An 11,945-nucleotide genomic window follows, 5' to 3' on the forward strand; every position below is an offset into this window, starting at 1 on the left:
AACTCTAGAAAGATTTATAATAATTAGGGGGAGTCAAGGTTATCAGAGTTTAACAGATGCTAATAATTCAATTGAGATCCCAGAAGGGATATGTATGGGCCAGATCCTTAGCTGGTGTAAATAGGAATTGTTCCATTGACTATGGAGTTACATCACTTAATGCTAGCTGAAGGTCTGGCTCTTGTATGGACATGAACAGCACCTGAAATTGCCCCAGCTAGGCTCAAATGAAAAGTCCACTCATAGCTGCTGTATGTGAACTGACAGAATATAGTCCACCTTTGCCAGAATTCCAAACAAAAATGACTCATTTACCTGTGTTTCATTGAAATCTTTCACCCCAACACAGTACACTGTGGCTCCCAGGTCACGAGATCGATTAGCCTGGAACCAGAATGCAAAACTTGTAAATAAACAGGTACATGTTACAGATGCAGATTTCTGTACATTTGTAATTGTATTTTTAATATCTCCGTCCTGCTGTCATTCTATAAGTGGAACTTGCCTCAAAATCAAGGACTGGGGGCATGATAAGGGATAGAATTAAAAGTCTTAGGGCCAAATTCTTCTCTCAGATCTGGATAGCAGATCTTGACTCTAACATTCTGCTCTCCTGCAGATGCAGAAGTTTGTCTATTCCTATAGTAGCTACTTGCATGGTAAACAAAAACATTTATCCATTCTTTTACCAAACAAATCCAATTTCTAGCCATTCCAATTTAGCAACATTTGCCCATTGAAAGTGTGCAGTATAAAACAAATGAAACAGATTCAGCCCTCAAAGTTTATATCATTTCTAAGGACAGTGGAAGCCCTGAAAAAAATGGTATGTATTGCTCCTGGGATCTATGATAACCATGGTATCGCCTCATACTTAGTGTAGGAGGCATTTCAGTACAATAGCTATTTGCAGAGCTATAGCACTTAGTTATTTACAATATCATTAAAAGGGGAGGTGGAGAATTTGCACACAAAAATTCTTCTCCTTTCAATTTTCTTTTTAAACCATTTATTTATAAGTATTCTGGTATTCAAAGTCCATTAGGAAAACACTTCTCTTGCAAGGCCTTGTTACTGAATTGGTGACTTTCAGGGCCAGCTCTTCAAAAGAGCGCAGGGCCAGATTTTCATGTATGGAGCATCAAGAATTGGGGTCAAAGTTTCCAAAAGAGCCCAGCAGCACTCAGCAGCTCTCACTGTGACACTTACAGACATATTTTCAGAAGCAATCAGCACTCAAAGTGCTTTTTGTAAAACTTGAGCAGAAATCTTGTGGTCTGAAAGCCTTGCAGAAATCTTGCTTCTATTAGTATTTATCCCTACAAACACATGCTTCCTTAGCATACATATCTTGTTTTGGCAGAAATGACAGAAACTCTGGTACTGCGGTCTCAAGAGCATGGACCATAAGGGTATGTCTACACTGCAATCACAGGGTACATGTAGATATATCCAGGGTAGCTTTAATCTAGCTAGTTCAGATACCACTAGCAGTGAAGCTGTAGCATCACAGACTTCGACACAAGCTATACAAGCCCACCCAGAACCCTGGGTAATTACTCGTAGGGCTAGCCCATACTACTACAGCTTCTCCTCTCCAGTACACAAGCTAGCTAGATTAAAACCCTGCAATTGCATTATAGCCAGGCCCTGAATCTCTTACCTCACGCTCAGCGTAAAAGAAGAGGTCTTCGTGGAGTTCGCCATCCGTCAGTGCAATGATGACACTAGCAGTTCTGTAGCCTACATAAATTAAACAAAGAATCTTTCACAAAAAGAGCTCATCGGACTAAATTGGTGCGCCAAACACCTAGCCAGTGAGCCGGTAGTGGGCTGATAGGGTCAGAAGTGATATATTCCAAACTTTATATCCTTCACCTCTGTTTAACACCCTACATTAACAAGGCCCCAGGTTTCAATGGAAATTTTTGACCACTTTTAATAAAGCACCTCCAGGATTGGCCTGGAGTCTCCCAGAATCGGCATCGATCTCCTGGTGACTACTGAAAACAATCCGGAAGATTTTAATAGGATATTTTAAGAAAATGACATTACGTCATGTTGGGGGGGAAAATCTCCCAGAATAGCTTCAGTCAGAGTTGGCAACCCTACTACTGTATCTATCAGACTTCTGGGCATTTATATTGTGCTCCTCCAAAAGATGTCTGAATCACTCTAAACTGAGAGCCTAGTAAACAAATATTTTAATATTTCAAACAGATTTGAATGATTGCACAGCAGCCATTTACAAATTTCTTGAAAACATTTCCAGTTATTTCCTGCCTTTATGCATGCTATCTATCCATTCTCTAAACCCACAGAGATTTTCAGTTTATAGTTAGGTCTTCTAAGGCTAAATTGGAATTTAATGAGACTTTGGTAGGAAAATTATTAAAAAGCTTAATTCCTCTTCATCCTTTCAATCATATATACTGACAATGGAGTTGTAACAAGAAGACTGTAATCTTCTTTTATAATATCGATTGTAGCCCACGCTTGTATGGGCTTCTTTCTGTGTAAATTTACAGCAGCACTGAATGGAATTAATTTGGGTTTCTGGCAACAGACACTTGGTATAAATCCAAAACAGCTGTGCGGTCATGCATTACACGTGAACATTGATACTTCACTTTAGTAAAAGCTAAATATAATTTGAAGGTTGTTTCTGAAAAAGTGAAAATCTGGCTAATTAATTTTTAAATGTCCTAAATCATCAGGAGGATTTTCATGCAGTTATGAACAGATGGGCATTTGTCTGTGCTGATGAAGAGGAAAAAAACCAACTTTTGCTGGAACGATCTGGTTTGGGTCCATTTGCTTTTGCAGACAGGCACAAACTTTCCTTCTGTTTCTGTGACCAGACTATCACACAGCCTGTGCCAGGGTTCCTGACCTTGGGGAGTTATAAGTATGGAAGGAGGAGCCTGTACTCATGGGACACTGAATGTCCTTATAGAAATGAATGAGGGTGTTATATGGTAAGACTGTGAATTTCAAAGGCACCTACAGGAAATCAAGTACTCAACTCCTGCTGAAAGTCAATGGGATTTAGGCACCTATCTCGCTTAGTCTCCTTTGAAAATCCCAGCCTACACTAATAAAAAGGTTCTCTCACACAATCATGCAACAATAAAAGAGCAATGACTTGATGGAAAGCACAATGAGTACAAAGAAAACAGAATGCCAGGCCTCGTGAAAATACAAAATGCATAGGCCAATATTTGCAGAATTGTGTGTCTGATTCTCCACTGGTTTGCACATTGCATCGTCATTTGTACCTCTGCAGTGTGAGAGTGTGTGTGTGAGAGAGAAAAACATTACCAAACCGGAATGGTATAGTTTCATATATAGATATTATATATATGGGAAAGGGGGGAGTTAATGGGGCTGAGCTTTCCAGACAGAGTCTAAGACTGGCACGGTGAAGTTTTGTTGTTATGCACTGCCATATGGAACCGGACACCGAATCAAGCACTTTAAACACTGAGGGATCACTAAACATCACAACACCAATCTGCCTCTTTACACAACTGGCCCTCAGTCCTCAATATGAAATGTATTCAAAGTCCTTTATTGCTCTTCAGGGGAAACTGCATTGAATAACATTGAATTCCTGCAAAAAGCAACAGTCACACCCTTGTCCTGTAGTAAGTTTACGCTCCAGGACTGAAGTCAACCACACAGACAAAAAGCGAGGGGAGCAGGGAAAACGCACTCTTACCTTGCACATTTTCATAGTAAATCTGTTCACTTGCCTGAAATTAAATCCAAACAGCAGCATTAGCAATAACTGAATAATACTTAGTGATTGCTCCTAACTGACCTGCTAACAACTTGGAAGTGGCAGCAAAGATACCAAATTTGGAGGCTGCATTTTATCACAGGCGACATTCATTCTGAAATTAATGTCCCCTTTACATTCTGTAACCCCATGCAAAAAACTTTTGCTGCACAATTTTGTTTTCAATTTTACATTTCCCACTGCTTAGGCTCAGTTCCAAGAGCTGGGGGTTCACATTGCATGTATCCTGACACTGTTTTGTACCTGTGTTCCATTTGCCAACCCTTGAGATGGATATTATAGCATATCTCATCATTTACTTAGTGTGTCACAGTCAAATTTAGCATCACCATTGACTGTAATGAATTTGGGAGCCCCAGCCTAATGCCTGGGCTAATTTTAGCGTGCTCTTAATATTATTATGTCTATTGCTGTAGCACATAAAAGCCGCAGTCATGGACCAGGGCCCCATTGTGCTAGGTGCTGTACACATAAACAACAAAAAGACAGTCCCTGCCTCCAAAGAGCTAACAGTCTAGGATAAGACAAAAGGTGGAAGGAGACACACAGACAGACGGGGAGTACAAGGATACCATGTGCACCCTACACTCTAATTCAGCTCATCCAAATGGGGTGAGCTAGCAGAAGTTGTGTTAATCTTATCTCAGGTGGAAATTCCTCTGTTTTCATCTTACGCTTTACACATGAACAAGCAGATTTTGCAAGACAGAGGTCAAACACTTCTGTGTGTATCGGAGATTGGAATTAAGAGATGGGTCTGCATCTGGGCTTTGAACTTCTCTTTGGAGCTAGGATTCTGGTTGCTGAATTTGGATCTGGCTTTGGATTTTGAGCACCCCTGCAAGGTTTGGGGGTGTTTGGGTCTGGGAGTTTTGTTCAGGCTCATTTCTGGCTAGAACCAAATCTTGGCTAGCTCTCCTTGCAGCCTGGAATGCACTGTAATTTTCCCATGTGCTGGATTACAGGAATGCAATTCATCTTCATCGGGGGGCATAATTGCTTTCAAAAGCCTCTAAAATGTTTAGTGAAGGTGGGAGACAGGGATAAAGAAATCCTGTGCGGTTTGCATGCAAATGTTTGAGCTAATAAAGTCTGCAGCAGGGCAAGGCAAGAGGGAGAAGAGACTACAAGGTGGGGTGGCTTATCCACCCCATGGAACAGGCTGTGAGGCCAGCCCTCAAACCTAGCCGATGACCTGCAGGATCCACTCAAGGCCAAGGTCATCCACACGAAGGCCCTTGCTGGCTTCAGGGTCTCCTGCAGCTTGCCCCCCTTTAGCAGCACAGCTCCAAATGGAGCTCCGTGGACAGGGTGCAGCTGTCCTGTGCCCTCGATCGCTCTCCTGAAGCGGGAACGCCCAGAACCAAAGACAGGGACACAGGAAGATACTATAGCCTGAGGAGATAATATTCCAGCCTAAAATCTGCAGGGTGAATGATGTACACCCCTCCCCACATAGCCCAGTTCCTCAATCTTTCTGCCTTCAGGATCCCATCCGTTAAGACATGGATAATTCCACTTACCTCCCGGGGGGGAGTGGTTCTATGGCTTCATGAATTAATTAGTGTTTGCAAAGCACTCTGAGCCCCCCCTGCCGAAAGACATTGTAGAAGCACTTTAAGATTCGTTTATTCACCCTTTCAAATCCTTCGTGCATGTAAGTGTCGCCTCCCGGCAGAACTTTCTGCAGCTCTTCTAGGCCTTGACGTATCTGATCCCTGAAATATTAAGACAGACGCTCCCTTAGTTCTCATAGACTTTAGACTTTAAGGTCAGAAGGGACCATTATGATCTTCTAGTCTGACCTCCTGCACAATGCAGGCCACAGAATCTCACCCACCCACTCCTGTAACAAACCCCTGACCTATGTCTGAGCTATTGAAGTCCTCAACTTGTGGTTTAAAGACTTCAAGGTGCAGAGATTTCTGTTAGCAACTTTAGGTTGGTCAGGATCTGACATGCGGGCAGATGGGTGGAAGGCAATGGGTACATGCATGGAGAAAAGTCAGGCTATGTCTACACTACTACAGCCTTTGTCAGCAAACTTATGTCACTCAGGGGTGTGAATATTCCACCCCCCCGAGGGACATAAGTTACACTGACGTAAGCACTGGTGTGCACAGCGCTATCTTGGTCGGAGAGCTTCTGCTGACACAGCTTATGCCACTTGCGGGGGTGGGGGTTTTTTTTATGCCTACGGGAGAGCTCTCGTGTAGTGCGTTGTGCGTGTAGACATAGCCCAGTCAGCTCAGGTCCTGCAGTGGATTGCAGCACCCACCCACTGACATCAATAGAGCTTCCGGAGCATGCATCCCACTTCCAACAAGGCACTTAAGGCTGGAATGCTCAAAAGAACCAAAGGTCGCTGAATTTGGGCATCTAAATCCCTGCTTTAAAGGCAGGTATTTGAGAAAGAAAATTGCTATGTTTCGGAATGCTCCTAGTTCCCTCCTCTCGGCCATCTATCTGTGCTACTGTAAATAACAAAGAAACATTTTATTCCATTGGCTACATAATGGCAGGTCAGGCAGTGAAGTACAAACTTTGGCCACAGTCTTGGTAACCTAAGAATTAAAGGCTTTTATTTTTAAGCGGTAACAGGGGAACACGTGACTGCCTCTCTCTCTAGGGGTGTGAAAACTAGACCAGAGTCGATATTCATTGTTAGTCTCACAGCCTGGAGAAAGCATCACGACAGAAACATCTCCTATGATATTCTGGCATATGTATTTCTCCACACTCATACTCCCTTTACAACCCCAGTATATCTTGTGGCTAGACAAGTGGAGCTGCTGACTTACATCTGGCTCTTATTCTTTAGTTGTGCTTGGTGATGACACAAGCTGAATCAAACAGCCAGGAATGTGATATCGATAATATAAGATCATCCGGCAGGCTCCAGTATATTTGGACACGATGCCTTCCACTCCCAGCCAAACCCAGCTTCAAGATTAATGAGCTAATGGAAAAGGCTTTAAGATTCAGGGTGTCCCATTTAATCTTTTGGAAACCCAGGCATAGTGACTGATCAATCAGAAGCTAAGCGGGGTGGGGGGGACGGACATGTTTCACTGAGTTGCAGACACCAACGTGTAAGAGCTGAGTACAGTTTAGATGTTTTTATAAAGCCCAGATGAAGTTTTTGTGGTATGCAGGGTATCTCTGAATGAACTAATGCTATCTTCATGGGAACTAGATTAAATCAATTTGTATGCAGGACCACACTAACTCTGCAGGCCTGAATGCCAGAGATATTTAGCCACATGGCTCTACATCTCTTTTGCTGTATGGGTCCAGGATTCTTCCAGGAATGCAAGAACCAAAAATGATTTGGGGATAAAATTTCCATGCTTCCATCTATCTGTACCATTTGAGTCTTCAAATTTGGGCAGCGATTCTCTGAGAAATGAGCTCACTTCTGAAAATTATGGGGTTACTGCTCCCCAGCTGGAAATACAGGCTTTTTCATGAGTTTTAGGATATAGTGAATCATCCAAATAGGATATAGTGAGGCTCTGAATTTCAAAAAACAGACTGTCTCAGGATACTTTGACCCTTCTATTGGTAGATCTTAGAGGAACAAAATATAGAAAAATGAAAAACAAGAATTGAAAAATTGAGCTGTCCTAAATACACTAAAAAATTCATAAGAACCAAAGAACGCTCATACTGGGTCAGATCAAAGGTCCCTCTAGCCTAGTATCCTGTCTTCTGACAGTGGCCAATGCCAGGTGTTTCAGAGGGAATGAACAGAACCGGTAATCATCAAGTGATCCATCCCCTGTCACCCATTCCCGGCTTCTGGCAATTCAGTTTGGCTTTAGATAAATTGGGCCAAATTCATCTCCAGTTATTAAAGGGAGTTAATTCAAGGATGAGCTTGTCTTAACGTTGATAGGCACTTTCAAAATAGGATAGGATGAGATGGAAATTCCAGGATATCAGATCTTATTTTATCTGAACTGGATTCCCCATCCTTTAACAAGCAAACAAATTTTCCAAAGGAAAATTTTCAGAACGATTCAGCTTCTTACAAGCACTAGGTATTCATATGTTTTCATTTTAAAAGGTTCCTTTTTATGGTGATAACATACTCTGGTTAATAAACCCCAGGTAATCAAAGCTTCTTTGATTTGTAATATACATGGCACTGTCTGGCCCCGAGTCTGCAATTGGATCTACATGGCTAATCTATGCAGAGCACCAGCAGGGTGGTGAGGGGAATCTGCCCTTGTGGAACGGATTGCAGGACTGGGGGCTGAATGAGTCATTGTCACCTGTGACACTAAAGGCAAAGTTGGATGGGGGATGGAGCAGGGGGAGATTTTCTCAATACAAATTAATAACAAAGCCCAGGGTTACTATGCCGACCAAAACATTTTCTGCATTAATATCGATCAGCAACTTTTCAGTTTGGAATTATGATTTTTAAATTCACATGCTAAGGTTCCTCCCACCTGGCGTGTACTCTGGGTTCATGCTCCTTGTTAACAGCTCAGTCCTAGAAGAGACCGAGAGCCTCCCAAGAGTGTCCGTCACTTCCAGATGCCCTTGGACACTGGTGAAGCTGAACACTTAGCAGGAAGCTGAGCATGTTCTTTAGAGATGTCCTAAATCAGAGCATCAGCACTTCGCAAACGGGGCTTCAGTGCCCCATTCACTTTTTCTGCTGGGGATCTCACATGCACTGGCAGCATCCCTTTTCCAAATGGGCTCATCCAAACTATCACCCAAAGATGCTTTTTTACAAATCCAAGTAAAAGAAAAGGCCATTGCTAATTACAGCCTTTGCACACAGCTATACATTAGGAAGGCAGATGATACATGCCAACAGACCCTCATTTTACCTGTCAATCCTCCAGTCGAAACAGAAGACTTACATTCGCCAGCATGCTGGATTTTAGCTAGTGCCACACTACCGTCCTGCCTGAAATCAACATCATTTCTAGGTCTGTTGGGTAAGTTTATACATTCCCATATGGAAACAAAGGTTTCACGTACATACGTAGCAGGTCTTCTTATGTATGTGACATGCAGTCTTGCAAAAGTATCCTTGCCCATTCAGTAGGGGGGTGGGTTTTCGTCTGATAATCGAGTTAAATAAAATTAATTTTCTCATTGTCCTCCATTGTTATTGTAAATGGCAGAGGAGTAGATTTCATGCCCCGACTGGCCAGTTTTAATAGCATTTTTTAGGCTGGTATGCATGTAGACTATACTATAGGAAAGTGGCCAGTTTCCTATTAGTTCATAAACAGGAGCTATGCTGGTATGCAATCTCAGAGAAGTCCAATATGTAAAACATATGCTATTCATACAGCATTCGCATGTGTTACACATTTTTTCTTCCACGTGGCAATGAAGTTAACAGAGGAAACTGTAGTGATTAAAGGGGCCTGATCCAACTTACACTTGAAATCAATGAAAAGACCCCCATTGATTTTCTAAGAGGGAACAATGGGAATACTTTCCAAAAGTGTTATGCTTATAAACTGGCCCGGTCAAAAACCACCCAACCCACCTAGATCCTCTGCTTGCCTGTGTTATAGCTCCTTATTCATTTCAAAGGCTTCTCATTAATCTTAATATCCATCACAAATGCCTCTAAGTAATTATACAGATCAGTCAATTCCAACCTCTCACCCACTTCAAGGCACTTTCCATAATAGTACAGGGACCCCAAACAAAGTGTCTGGAAAGAGGTGAACTGGAGATGAGAAAAATAATGTTTGGAAAAGCACTGGGCTTCTCTGCACTGGCGGTGAAAGCAACCCCACTCCTCCCCTTCCAGCATGGAGAAAAGGCAAAAAAATCAAAGGACAGGCCTATGATGGGGGAACAACGTCTTGCTCTGATTTCTCTCTTTCTTCCCCTTTCAATACGCTCAAAGTCAAGCAACCAGCATGTGCACTTCAGACAGATCAGAACTGGCACATATTCAGCTGTCCAAATCTGGCACACAGGTGCTTCCTCTGCTATTAGGCAGTTATGAAACCTGCTGTCAGGGTGTTTTGGTTTATGGCAGGGGGAGATAGGTTATTTGGTGGGGGGGAGGTTCCTTTTTTTGAATGGTGAAGGAACCACCTACAAATGTTTCTCAGGAGACTGACCATAGTTCCCACACTTTGCACAAACAGAGACACTCTTCTTCTGTCCATTTGATCTCTCGCCCCTAGAGCAGAGGTGAGTAAACTCCATGAAAGGTCCTGAAAGGTGAGAATAAGATCCTGAAGCGGAGGGTTATTCTCTGAAGGTGAGATTTTCAAAGCTGCCTGAAGGGATCTGGATTAACTACAATGGAAACTGGGCATCCAGATCCCTTAGATAGCTTTGAAAAATCTCAGCCCAAGTCTTTAGAGTTTACCCTTCCACGGGCTAGATCCCACTCCCACCCTGCACTCCCCGTTCTACTCAGAATCCTCTAGAGAAAGCAAGACCCCAATAGAATTCCTGTTGGTGTTCTTGCAGTTACCCACACAAAGAAGATCCTTTTCAAAACAATTGCTCCAAACTTGATCTTTCTGATGTTCCAATTCAACTGCTCTACTGGCCACAGATTGGTATACTGGCTCACTTTATTAATATAGGGTTATTAAAAATCAGGTACGAGTGCGACAAATTTACACAATGCTTTACAAAACTGGAGTGAGACCTCTTTTCTGCTCTGAAGAATCTGCAGGTTCAGATAGATGGGGAAAGCAGGGACAAGACAAGATGTAATACACTTGTGAAGCATCCACCCCCAGTAACTGAATACTCTCTAGACGAGAATAGCCTACTACTGCTGCCAGCTAATGGAGTTACTCCTTTTTGCTCAAGTTGCAGAGATCTGTGGTTTGGTGCTCAGTGTCCCAGGTGCTGAGAACCCATGGTAGGGATCATTATAAAGGCATGGGAGAACAGTTCAGGTAAAGGAAGGCGTAGGGAGGCTTGTCAATGAGGCAACCCAAGTACTGAATTATTCTAGAAGAAGTAGATTTAAGGAGGGGGACTTCACCTAGGTTGCCAAGTAGAGGGGAAACAGTTTCAGGAGCCAGTGGTAACATAACTGATGGTATAAAGCTGGGAGTAGGAGCAAGAGAGGAACAACATGGTAGGAATTGGGAACAAGATGGGGAATAGGGGGAAATTAAAGCAGAGGGGTAGATTATGGGGAGACAATACAAGACTCTGAAGAAGAGGACAAAAGAGCATGAGTTTGATGCAAGAAGAGAAAGGAAAGGATTCACTGGGACTCAATGGCGGGGGAAGGAGGGGGAATTACTGGCTTCCCCTTCCTCCCCAGTCACCCATCTCCATGGCCCATTTAGCCCTTTGCCTCTGTACTGAAACACTAAACAAAAGCCAGGTTTTGTGACACAAAGGCGAACCACTGGACAGAAAATGAAGGGGGGGTGGAAGAAATTTCCACAGAAAATTTCAAGTATTTGTCAAAACAAACAACTTCGGGTTTCAGCTGAAAATTTTGGGTTTTTCAATTTTCTTTTCTGATGAAAAGAATCAAAAATTTTCAAGGAAAGCAGACACTCTCTGGGTGGGTGGGTGGGTGAAACAATTTTCCACCAAAAAACGGTGTTGATTAAAATTTTCGACTGGCTCTTCCTTTAAGAGCCTAACATGCATATCAGATGTTAAATACAGCCGAGTGATTTAAAGTTATCAAGTCATTTGATATGAAGTCAGAATGCACTAGCCAGAAATAGGGAGAAAATGCAAAAGGAAGGACATTGCTTTGTGCTATTGCCCCAAATTCTTCTTACCTGTCTTCAGTTAACCTCATTAGAGTTGAGCCTCTAGTTGAGAAAACAATGAATGACATCCTCAGCTGGGGACTGGAGACGGAGAATAGACAGAAATGAGAGTGAATGATTTGCAATCCATTTCTCCATTCATTCACCTAGTCAGTATTTCTCCTCTCTCTTGCTTTACCCTTCTGGCTCCTCGCAATGACTCTTCCTTGTACCACTGCTCCCCTCCAACCCTTTCTCTGTCTTGTCTTCTTGTAAGATCTTTAGGGCAGGGACTCTCTCTCACTAGATGTATGTACAGCGCCTAGCACAATGGGGGTGCGATCTTGATTGGGCCTGTGACTGCTACCATAATAATAATCAACAGAGGGTCCTGTGGCACCTTTCAGACTAAC

The 11,945-nt window shown here is 42.8% G+C and overlaps 1 protein-coding gene across 1 annotated transcript in view; it reads right to left on the reverse strand.

Moving 5' to 3' along the window:
* ANTXR1 (ANTXR cell adhesion molecule 1) overlaps positions 1–11,945 on the reverse strand; it is a 195,462-nt gene that overhangs the window by 165,910 nt on the left and 17,607 nt on the right. The window contains exons 3-7 of the mRNA XM_026657735.2: positions 11,563–11,634; positions 5,439–5,520; positions 3,722–3,755; positions 1,664–1,743; positions 316–384 (exon numbers count right to left, since the gene is read on the reverse strand). Coding sequence (XP_026513520.1) covers positions 316–384; positions 1,664–1,743; positions 3,722–3,755; positions 5,439–5,520; positions 11,563–11,634 — 337 coding nt within the window. The remainder of the gene's footprint in view (positions 1–315; positions 385–1,663; positions 1,744–3,721; positions 3,756–5,438; positions 5,521–11,562; positions 11,635–11,945) is intronic.

Source organism: Terrapene carolina, unplaced genomic scaffold (assembly GCF_002925995.2).
Source record: "Terrapene carolina triunguis isolate 2854851 unplaced genomic scaffold, T_m_triunguis-2.0 Scaffold53, whole genome shotgun sequence".
In the NCBI taxonomy this organism is placed as follows: Eukaryota; Metazoa; Chordata; order Testudines; family Emydidae; genus Terrapene; species Terrapene triunguis.